The sequence below is a fragment of the Acomys russatus genome, chromosome 10 (assembly GCF_903995435.1).
Source record: "Acomys russatus chromosome 10, mAcoRus1.1, whole genome shotgun sequence".
Lineage (NCBI taxonomy): Eukaryota > Metazoa > Chordata > Mammalia > Rodentia > Muridae > Acomys > Acomys russatus.
In genome coordinates this window covers 40,637,205-40,649,517 of record NC_067146.1, presented here as the reverse complement: position 1 = coordinate 40,649,517, position 12,313 = coordinate 40,637,205, and the positions used below count along the sequence as shown (strand labels likewise).

At 39.5% G+C, this 12,313-nt stretch overlaps 1 protein-coding gene across 14 annotated transcripts in view; it reads right to left on the bottom strand.

The window, feature by feature from the left end:
• LOC127194577 (phosphatidylcholine translocator ABCB4) overlaps positions 1-12,313 on the bottom strand; it is a 258,699-nt gene that overhangs the window by 231,101 nt on the left and 15,285 nt on the right. For 12 of the 14 annotated variants that reach the window (XM_051152047.1, XM_051152046.1, XM_051152053.1 and 9 more), the window contains exons 3-5: positions 9,477-9,531; positions 7,418-7,609; positions 6,273-6,444 (exon numbers count right to left, since the gene is read on the bottom strand). In XM_051152047.1, the coding sequence (XP_051008004.1) occupies positions 6,273-6,444; positions 7,418-7,609; positions 9,477-9,531 (419 nt within the window). The remainder of the gene's footprint in view (positions 1-6,272; positions 6,445-7,417; positions 7,610-9,476; positions 9,532-12,313) is intronic. The other 2 variants (XM_051152051.1, XM_051152056.1) reach the window with 1 other exon arrangement.

The window sequence follows — 12,313 nt, the reverse complement described above, 5'->3', positions numbered from 1 at the left end:
GAGTTGTTTTGATTTGCATTTCCCGGATGACTAATCATGTCAAGCATTTCCTTAAGTTATTCTTGGCCATTTGAGATTCCTCTGTTGAGAATTCTCTGTTTAGCTTTGTACCCCCTTTTTAAGTTGGGTTATTTGGTTTGTTGATAAAACAAGCTAGATGCCCCTCAACTGAAGAAGGGATGGAGAAACTGTGGTACATTTACAATGGAATACTACTCAGCTATTAAAAATAAGGGCACCATGGAATTTGCAGTCAAATGGATGGAACTAGAAAATATCATGCTGAGTGAGGTAACCCAGACACAGAAAGACACGCATCGTTTGTACTCACTTATAAGTGGACATTAGCCATAAAGTACAGGATGACCAGGCTATGATCCACTTCAAGCTCCATGTCCCCAGACTGCTGGGGGTCTCAGCTAGAGACTTTATTTTTTTTATTATTATTTAATGAATTTATGTAGATTACATATAAATTGCTATCCCATCCCTTGTATCTTCCCATTTCTCCCTCTCTCCCGTTTTCACCCTATTCCCCTCCCCTAGGTCTGTGACCAAGGGGGACCTCCTCCCTCACTATATGATCACAGGCTATCAGGTCTCATCTAGGTAGCCTGCTTATCCTTCCTCTGAGTGCTACCAGGCCTCCCACCAAGGGGATATGGTCAAATATGGAGCACCAGAGTTCATGTCAGAGTCAGTCCCTGCTCTCCACTCAACTGTAGAGAATGTCCTGTCCATTGGCTAGATCTGAGTAGGGGTTCGATATTTACTGCATGTATTGTCCTTGGTTGATGCAGTAGTTTGAGCAGAACCCCTGGGCTCAGATCCAGCCTCCAATTGATTTCCATTTTCTGTCCCAGACCTCCTTTCAAATACCTGATCCCCACCCCTGGTACACTCCCCACCCAGCTCCCACCCTCCATCTACTTCAGATGTCTCTTCTATTTCTCCTTCTGAGTGAGAATCAAGCATACTCCCTAGGATCCTCCCTGTTACTTGTTAATACCCATGGTGGTGATGGGTAATCTCCCCCTCTCTGAGAAGAAAGAGAACAGAAAAGGAGGAGGGGAGGGGAAAGGGAGGGACTGGGAGGAGAGGAGGGAGGGGAAGCTCCTACTGCGATGTAAAACATATTTTTTTAAAAAGTATTGTGGTCATGGTGTCTCTTCACAGAAACAAAACATTAACTAAGACATACACACATGCAGGTAAACTACTCACATGCACAAAACCGTTTTTTAAAGTCTTGAACAATAGCAAGATTGTCTTTCAAAGTTGCCATGCTACTAGTGATCTCTGAGTGATCCTGTTTCTCTATACTCTTTCCAGCATTTAGTGGTTCACATTCTTGTTTCAGGCATTCTGGGAAATGTTTTTTGATACCCCGCTGTGGTTTAATTTGCGTTTTACTGACAGGTAATGATGACAAATTCCCATCTAATATCTTTTTTTTTTTTTTTTTTTTTTTTTTTTTTGTCTGTCTGTCTGTGTATGTTATATTTCAGTGGCTTGGGCACCAGGGTGTATCTTAGGGCACTTGCATAGCATGTGCTAATTCCTATATTCAATCCTAAGCATCAGAAAACAAAATCAACTGGACAATATTTATTTCCATATTGACTGGGGAAGCTCTTTCACCATTCCAGTATTTCTAGTTATCTGAATGGCCTCTACAGAATTAAAGTGACATTCTTCTATTCTTAACATCCGAGAGTTGACATCAGTGAGTTCAAAATACTGTCAAGTGTTTGTTCTGTTAGCTGACATCATCATTTATTTTCCTTAGTGTATAGTAGATGACATGGGTCTTCGAGCTAAACTAAATCTCATTGGGTCGTAATTTGTAATTCTTTTTTTACTGCTGGGTTTAGCTTGCTATTAGTCAAATACCCCAAGACAGTGATTTTCCCCCCTTTTCTGGCTTCTCTCTCTCTCTCTCTCTCTCTCTCTCTCTCTCTCTCTCTCTCTCTCTCTCTCTCTCTCTCTCTCTCACACACACACACACACACACACACACACACACCAAACAAACAAACAACAAACAATAAAAAAAACTCCCTTATGTGTTTAGCCTTATGTGTTTAGTTACGATGTATCCTGTCATGGATTTCTTTGATTTTATCCTGCTTGGGTCTAGCATATGATTATTTTGTTTGTCAGCCACTGAGTCTTCAAGTCATCCTAAAGCTCTGCTCTCTTCCTCTTCTGAGACTCACATGATGATATGAATCTTTATTATTGGCTCACATGACCCTGAGGCTCCCCTCATTTTCTGTTTTTCAGATTCACTGATTCTGAATATTCTATATTCTACTCTATAATTTCCATTTGCATCAGCTGAAAGAAACCATATAGCATGACTTCTTTTACTATTGTATCTCTCAGTTCTTTGTTGTCATTTTTTTCTTTTTAATAGTTACCAATTTTTAGCTGGTAAGTTTTTGGTATTGCCTCAAAGGATTTTATTAATAATGAAACATTTTATGGTAGTTATTTATTGTAGACTGCTAATTCCAATATCTTATTTGCCTTTCTGTGTGGACCAATTAAGTATGTGGGGGGGGGTGGTTTGTGTGCCTGGTTCTGGACATGACAGGGGCCTTTCTTTTACTATATTAGGGAACCAGGACGCACAACATTTTTGGTTTGGGTTTTCTTGCTGTTGTCATTGTTTTGGTTCTTGGAGACAGTGTGCCCTGTCTGCTCTGGACTCACTTTGTAGACCAGGCTGGCCTTGAACTCATAGAGATCCACCTGCCTATGTCTCCCTGTGGGCTGGGATTAAAGGTGTGCACCAACATGTCCAGCTATGCATCATTTTTAATATAACCCAAACTCAAGATTAAGACGTATACATAAAAGACATTGAAGAAGATATCAGAAGATGGAAAGATCTCTCATGTTCATGGATCGGTAGGATTAACATAGTAAAAATGGCCATCTTACCAAAAGTAATATATAGATTCAGTGCAATTCCCATCAAAATGCCAACACAATCCTTTACAGACATTGAAAGAACAATTCTCAACTTCATTTGGCAACCAAAAAACCCCCAAATAGTTAAGACAAATCTATATAATAAAAGATCTTCTGGAGGTATCTCCATCCCTGATCTCATGCTCTACTAGAGCAACAATAATAAGAACACCATGGTACCTGCATAGAAACAGACAGGTGGATCAATGGAACTAAATCAAAAACCCAGAAATAAACCCACGTATGGACACTTGAGTTTTGACAAAGAAGCCAAAACCATACAATGAAAAAGAGATAGCATCTTCAGCAAATAATGCTGGTCTAACTGGATGTCTACATGTAGAAAAATGCAAGTGGACCTTCACTAAACTAAAGTCCAAGTGGATTAAAGATTTCAATATAAAAGCAGACACACTAAATCTGTTAGAAGAAAAAATGGGAAAGAGCCTTGAACTCATTGGCACAGGAGACAACTTCCTGAACAGAACACCAATAGCTCAGGCTCTAAGATCAACAATTAATAAATGGGACCTCATGAAATTGAAAAGTTTCTGTAAGGCAAAAGATACTGTCAATAGAACAAAACAACAGCCTACAAACTGGGAAAAGATCTTCACTAACCCTACATCTGACCGAAGGCTAATAACCAAAATATACAAAGAACTCAAGAAATTAAACACCACCAAACCCAAATAGTCAAATTAAAAACTGGGGTAAAGAACTAACTAGAGAATTCAGCAGAGGAATATTGAATAGCCAAGAAACACTTAAATAAATTTTCAACCTCGATAGTCATCAGGGAAATGCAAATCAAAATGACGCTGAGATTCCATCTTACAACTATCAGAACGACTAAGAACAAAAACTCAAGTGATAACACATGCTGGTGAGGATGTAGGGGAAGAGGAACACTCCTCCATTACTGGGGAGTGCAAACTTGTACAACCACATTTGAAATCAATCAGGTGCCTTCTCAGAAAATTGAAAATAGCTTTATCTCAAGACCCAGCAATACCACTCCTCGGCATATACCCGAAAGATGCCCCACCATACAACAAGGGCATTTGACCAACTATGTTCATAGCAGCTTTATTTGTAATAGCCAGAATCTGAAAACAACCTAAGTGTCCCTCAACCAAAGAATGGATAAAGAAACTGTGGTACATTTACATGATAGAATACTACTCAGCTATTAAAACCAAGGAAATCTTGAAATTTGCAGGCAAATGGATGGACCTAGAAAAGATCATCCTGAGTAACGTAACCCAGACCCAGAAAGACAGGCATGTTATATACTCACTTATAAGTGGATATTAGCCAAATAATACAGGATAACCACACTATAATACATAGACCTAAAGAAACTAAATAGCACTATCTTGTTACATCTCAATGGTTATCCCATCCCTTGTATCCTCCCATTCTTCCCTCCCTCCCATTTTCCCCTTATTCCCCTCCCCTATGGCTGTTCTTGAGGGGGATTTCCTCCCCCTGTATGTGCTCATAGGGTATCAAGAAGAGGGCTCCCCTTTTTAAGGGCTAGGGGAGGGAGGGAGAGGATATGAGAGACAGAGGGTGGGATCGGGAGGCAATGAGGGAGGGGGCTAAAATCGGATATAAAGTGAACAAATTAAAAATTAAAATTAAAAAGAGAAAGATACATAAAATCATATCAAAAGATTATCAAAGAGCAGAGATGAAAATAAAAGTCTCATCAGACAGCCAAGGGCTGATAAATAGTATCAGAAGCACTGCAAGATTAGTTATTAAAATATTAAGTTCTGGCCTGTTTTCCCAACATAGTTAGAGTAGATATAAATATACTTTAGTTTTTTATTAAGTTCTGTTGTGAAAATTTTCTGCCTAATTTGTTCAATGTTTTACTAAACAGAAAAATCAATTAAGAAAAAGGAACTTTGCCAGCTTTCAGGTAACTAATAACCACCAAAAACACCGGTTCCATCATTTTTCCCTGAGCAACAAATTAACAGTGTTCAGGCCTTCAGTTACTATGCCTGTGAAGTGAGCTAATGGTTATACTTCAGATGTATCTGGTGAACATAACAGATGCTGAATAAAAGAGTTACTGTTTGCAACAACATCCACCAGACAGGGAAATGTTCCAAACGCTTCTCACCATTACACCCTGACTTCTCTGCTAGGCTTCAAGTTGGTTGGACTTTGATTTTTTTTTTTTTTTTATCTTTAACTAAATGTAATCTCACAAAATCCGTATGCTGGGCCAATCTCTCCATCACATAGCTACACTTACATCAAATGATTTTATAAAATGAATTGCGTGCTGACCCAGACATGAAAAATAAACTACAAAATTGTTAGAGGTATGTGGATGGGGCTTCTGTGTCTCTATGACACAGAATAACATGACTGGAGGGTACAGATTTACATCTGTCTGTAGCTAGATAGTACTTCCATAATGTGTGTGTGTGTGTGTGCGCGCGCGTGCGCGCATGCGTGTGTATGTAGAACCATTTGTAACTCTGAAAAATATTAAAAATCAATTTATAGAACAAACAAAATCCATATGCATACAAAACATCATAACTGAAAATTGAATGAAGCATTTGGTGGCCACTGAAGTTGAATTTCTACTTTCTGTAAGAAATTGGCAGTGTCAGATTTAGTGGTTGTGGTGGTTCGACTGGGAATGGCCCCTGTGAGCTCATATATTCGAATACTTGGTACCTGATTGGTGAAGCTGTTTTGGGAATGATTAGGAGGGTGGCCTTGTTGGAGGAGGTGTATCACTGGGGGTAGGTTTTAAGGTTTAAACAGCCTATGCCATTCCCACTTAGCTGTTCTTGTCTCACTGCTCTGCCTTGTGTTTACAGATGAAGCTGGAGCTCTCAGGTACTGCTCCAGTGCTGGGCCTGCTTGCTAGCCTGCAGCTATGGGCTCTGCCACGATGGTCGCAGACTAACCCTCTGAACCCATATACAAGCCCCAACTCCTTCCTATATCCTTTCGTCACTGTGTCTCGTCACAACAATAGAAAGTAACTAAGACTGATATTTACAGATCTTATGGATTCAGTGTATCTTTTCCCATGAAGGTGAAAGGTGAGCTTAAGATTTCCTTCCTTCTTTTACAAATAGTCACATGGCCAAGGACAGCATGAAGTACTATCGGGCTAGCTCAGCTCATCCTGCTGAGATTTGAACAAGAAGTGTGAAATCATGTATGAAATTCATAGTCAGGGTTATTGTGGCTACAAGACTCCTCTGTGGATCATGGAAAAGAGTTTAAAATCTGGACTCACAGGCTTTACCTACCTTTGCCCAAATACCAGCTGACAGTCCAAGAACAGGGCTGATGGCCAAAATCACAAGGGTCAGCTTCCAGCCACGAGTAAATCCTATTATAAAACCACCAAAAAATGTTGCCATTGCCTGAAAGAACATTCCAATTTTGTCACCAATTCCTTCGTTAATTTTGGAGACATCACTAAAAGAAGAAAGAAATTGTGTTACACATAATGTCAGAATCGCAAATACAGGATATTTCTCCTGAGCCTAGTTTTGTTCTGTTAAGAGGGAGTGAACTAATTTGTGCCTAGGATCTTTGTATATGCCTGGTCCTTTTGAGGAATGGTGATGGGGGAAGGCTGTCCGCTTCCTGTCGGAGATTTGTCATTAATAGTTTTCTGTGGCCCACGTGACCTTAGAATACAAACATGGTAGCCTGCTAGCCTCCCTCTGAGTGCCACCGGGTCTCCCCATCCAGGAGACATGGACAAATATGGGGCACCAGAGTTCCGCATGAGCATATACGGGGGAGGAAGTCCCCCTCAGTCACAGTCATGGGGGGGGGGGAGGAGAAAAATAGGAGGGAGGGAGGAATGGGAGAATACAAGGGATGGGATAACTATTGAGATGTAATATGAATAAATTAATAAAATAAAAAAATAATAACTATAAAATTTAAAAAAAAAAAGAATACAAACATGGCATGTTTAAGACTATTCACTGTAAAATTTCAAACCGCTCAGAGATTCTACGGTGTGCATATAGCACTGTCCTCTATGAACACAATCTGAAATTATTGTGTCTTCTGTGAAGCAGAGGGTGACAGACAGAAGCTCCTTCCTTCTTTCCACTGTTGTCCAAGGGCCCTGGCAGGACAGTGCTCAGTGGGGCTGGACAGGCCACATTGCTGCTCCCCTGCTGTGTTGACTTTCAGTGTTTCTTGACTCTGCCAGTCTAATCCCTCATTCAGTGTCAGGCAAGCAGGACTCCCCCCCCCCCCCCATACCCTGCCAGGGTACTACGGACAAGAAGCTGTGTAAGGCACAGGTGCTGCTCACAAGGGCTTTACTCTGCTCAGTGATGCACCGACACTCCTAACAGAGCTGGTATATCTACTTTACAGCACTAAGAACAAGACCAAACCAGACCCCAGCATAAAAGTAGGTACTCACTCTGTGAGCCGGGTGTTGAGCTCCCCAACATCGTGCACGTCAAACCAGCCTATCTCCTGGTTCATTATAGCATGAAAAAACTTCTGCCTAATTTTGTGTATTTGTCTTCCAGCTGCCAGGCACCAAAATGAGACCTGAATGTAGGCGACTACAAGCACACCGGCACCGATCCCCGTGTAATAGTAGGCGTACCTGGAAAACAAGAGCGCTGTGCATGCTGTTTTCTAATCAGTCTTCCCTAAACACAACGCAGTCTTATTTCTTTAGTTTCCTGGGTATCCCCCCAATTCTTAACAAACAAGAAGCGGTTGTAAGGAGCAGGGCTATAATGGTCAGCATCCCCCTATGTCTGCGGCAATACAGAAGAATGGCTTTAGGGCAAATACCAGTTCTTCCCCTAACTACCCTGTAAACTCAGGCAAGATGCTTAATAACCTAAGTGTCTCCAGTTATGTATTATGGAGATAAGAGTAGTAATACAAACATCTGAAATGTGCTCGGGCCAGTGCCTGGTGCACTACAATTACTCAGCGAGTACCAGCAACCCGAATGACTGTGAGTGTACTGGCTCCTCACTTGAGGTTGTAGTGTGTTCTCACCTACTTTTGTTACGTCAGCATCATCCGATGAAGCCTTTGGAGTGGTTGCTGTGCCTTGGGAGAGGGAAAGGCATGATGGAACTTGCTAGAAAGTATAACCCAGAGGTGGAGGTGGTCCCTTGCTCTTTTCAACTATTAGTTTTGCAGAGCTTGGAAGATGAATGACAACTGAAATTTTATAGTGCCTCCATGTTTTTTTACCCAACTGGCTACTGAGAACTAACTTAAAGTGCTCAATAAATCAAATAGTTTTCCTCCCAGTTTAAACACTTAACCACATCTTTTAGAAAAGTTGAACACGTGTATCCTTGTCGTGTCTCTACAGCTAAAAGTGCTATGGCTTCACTAAGCAGTCCATACTTAGGTTAAATAGAAACCCTGTTTCCTGTTATTACTGGTTTTTCTGGTACATGGAATGGAACCTAGCGTTTCACCCATGCTAGGAAAATGCTATACCACTGAACCACACTTTTTTCATGTGAAGATGTACTACCATTTGGTATATCTTAAAATGTTCTTTGAATAAAAATTCTCATGCCATAAAACACATAAGCTAGCCTCTTATGTCATGTCCACAATTCCAAGAACAACCTATAAGAATACTGCTAAGTAAGTCAATCATCCCTCAAGCTGCATCCTAGAAGGTATACTCGTTACATATAACTCTATAATTAACTACTGTCCAAGTGATAATGCGAGAAAGAGTTCAAAGCAAGTTCCATTTAACGAGTTAACCTTGTACATGGTGATATACTAGTGAACTTTAATGTAATACATTTTAGCCATTTAAGATAACAGAGTTTTCCCTGTATTAAAAATATTTATAATCATTTTATTTTCATCTTTCAAAATGTAATTGTGCCTCTATTTTCTTCAAAACTATTAGAGAAATCATAGTAAAATACAGATTCATTATCACCTGACTCACCAACACATACCTTTGGACAGCTATTACACTTCTATTGCACAGACTAATTGTCAATAAGCATAAATCATTAACAAAATAAAAAATCTTCCCATGTGAGTTAAGGCCAGAGTAATTATATTTCTTCTGGGATATTGTATTTTGCCATTTACAATTAGATGTGGAAATAAAAAAATTTCTGCTAGCTTATCTTAGCATTATATGAAGACTGGAAACAGCCAGTAAGCAAGCTACTGACTAGGAAACTATTGAAAATAATTATTTTAAATTCAAATATATCTAAAGGGCTACATTAAACTTCCCCTATTTCCATATATATGGCCTTTTATCTTTTCAATTGTGTACTTAAGCTTAATTGAGGGTCAACCTTAACTTAGTAAATTTTATGGTATAAACATTTTGCTTTAAAAATCTATAATGTATCCTTAAAAACTAGTAATGATAGTCTAAAATATTATAATTTTGTTATTATAATATAATGTATAACTATATAAATGCAGAAAACATAATAACAATAAGGGTAATGTGTAATTACGTGGTCATTTCATCCTCCAGTTTGGCAAAGATCTCTGAACTGTTATTGTAGAAATCTAGAACAACAGAAAACAAAGATAAACCTTCATGTTGCTTCAGCTTACATTAAAACTAAGCATACAGAAAAAAAAATGAAACTTATTGTGAAAAAAAGAGCTCTAACTGACTCAGGTTAATTTGTGTTGAAGCATTTTGACATCTATTCAAATACCACCCTGTTGATTGTGTACAACAGCATACAAGCGCAATCCAGTGATGTGTATTTGCCAGAAGAAGCACACGGTGATAATTATTACTATACTTAACTCTCAGGTACACAATAAAAACCTGATAATGCAGTTCTCTACATTTGTGCGGTACTCTGTCCATTTGAGAACAGATCTCATGTAACCTAGGTCGGCCTCAAACTCACTTCTACCTCTGGCCCTTCTGGTCTGCGAACTGGGATTGCAGGAACGTACCACTACAGTGTCTATGTGGTGCTGCGGATTGAACCAAACATACAAACACAGGCCCTGATGCATGCTGGGCAAGCACTCTACCAACTCAGCTACATTCCAGCCCACATCTTGACACTATTATTTTTATTGAGAAGCTATTACATATAATATGTGTGTCTAATAAATTTTAGACTTTTACAAATGCAATTAACAAGTGTAAGAAATTAGGTTAAAACACTAAGAAGCCCCATCCAATATTAAGAAATACTGACTTTGAACTAAGTATGTCTTAAACTCTTTCATAACTTTACTACCCCTATAAACACAAATTACCACTGCTCTATATTTTCACATGTTCTATTTTCAGGTCTTTCAAGTATACATGTAGAAACATGTATAAATATATACATATACTTAGTTTCTTTTAAAACTGAGTCTCAATGTCAATTGAGAGTTTTGTTGTCTACAAGACTTTTCCGTTACAAGCAATGATGGCTATACAGTGATATAATATGTAGTTATTTATGGTGAATATTTTATAGAGGAATTAACACAATTAAGACTTTAGAGGAACATTTTAAACCTTACAGTCACTGCAAAAAAAAGTTACAGCATTTCAAATACTCCTGAGGATGAATCTGATTTGACAGGTGTGGAAAAATAAATAAAAACCACTGTTGGCAAACTAAGTAGAATGTACTGAAAGTCTGTCGCACATCTGAGGAAGGAGCATCCCAATTTGGATGGGGTATGAGAGTGTGTGGTGTGGGTGGAGGAAGACGATAGAAGTGGGAAGCATAGTTTGGACCAGGCAACTACGGGGTATAAAAACAGACTGGCACACATTCAATAGCTGTGCAGTAAAGTGGATATAATCAGACGTGTGACCAGAGGATTTAGCATTCAGCAATGTGAACCTTTAAGAATGAAATCTAAGAGGCTTCAGCATTTAGAAGAATATAGGGAAAGAAGGTCTTAACTGGATGAGAAGGGGGGTGGGGGTGGGGAGTACAAGGCTCAAAGAGGAAGAAGCTATAGGACCTTCCAACAGCGGGAATATGAATAAAGAGTAAAAATAAAACTGACCAAGATCGTGAGCCCAAACACCTGAAAAATGCTAGTTTCAAGTAGCAGAAACCTGAAAGAGGGGGTCTGGAAAATTTAAGGAAGGTTACTACCTTAATGTTGAAAATTTTATTTTGTAGCAGCTGTGCCATTTAAGTGAAGATGTCTAGTAAGTGTTTAGAATGTGCCTTCCTAGTTCTGGATGGAGTTCATTCTCTCTCTCTCTCTCTCTCTCTCTCTCTCTCTCTCTCTCTCTCTCTCTCTCTCTCTCTCACACACACACACACACACACACACACACACACACACACACACACACACACAAACTCACACACATGCGCACACACATGTATGTATGTATACACTAAGGAATCATATGCTAGAAACCACAGGTAAATTTGGGAGAGAAAAAAGCCATCACTTCTTAGCTGTAAAAGCAAGATGTCACACAGAAAGAAAATAGCAGGCCAAGCCTAGACACTTGGGGAAAACTGAAGGGGTCTGACAGAGTAAGGGAGCAGCTCAGAGATGAGACAGCAAAGGCAAGCAGAGTTAAGGCTACTTCTCTCATGAAGAAGAGCAGTCCAATTTAAAGACTAAAGCTTTAAGTTAAAAATTTTTTCCTGATGATGACATGGGAGCAGGAGAGCGGGCCCTGCCCTGAGGACACAAGAGCAGGTGAGCCAGCCCTGCCATGATGACATGGGAGTGGGAGAGCAGGCCCTGCCCTGAGGACAAGGGAGCAGGCCCTAATCCAGGGCTCTGAGTGGATCTCACACCAATATCTACCCCATGTATGATCTACTGGAACATATGAAGGGGTTGGACCTGCAGATTCAAAGACTAAGAATCACCTTGACACACAGCAACAACGGGATATCCGACAGCAGTCCCAGTGAGGATCCAGTAACAATAGTGTAGGCCTCAAACCAGACCTATGACTCGTAGCAATGAACATTTGAAAGTAAACATATGTGGACAAAAGGCTATACTGCATGATACACTACAGCTTCTGTGAAAAATTTTTTGTTTGTGTTATTTTACTGCGGGGAGGAGGACTTTGGTGCATGATGTGTAAATCATAGACATTCAATAAAAGTAAAAGAAAATTCTTGTTCTAATTTTTCAAAGATAAAACAAGATATTAAATCACTCGGTGAAGATTTTTCACAAAAGTCAATCTTGGAGAAAAATACTTATTGTGAATTTTGTATCTTCTTTACTAGGCCAGGAAATGTTTCTAGTTTTGTTGTTGTTGTTGTTGTTGTTTTGTTTTGTTTTTTAATCACAAAGGTCTATCATTGTTAATTTAATACAAATGTCCCTAAGTCTA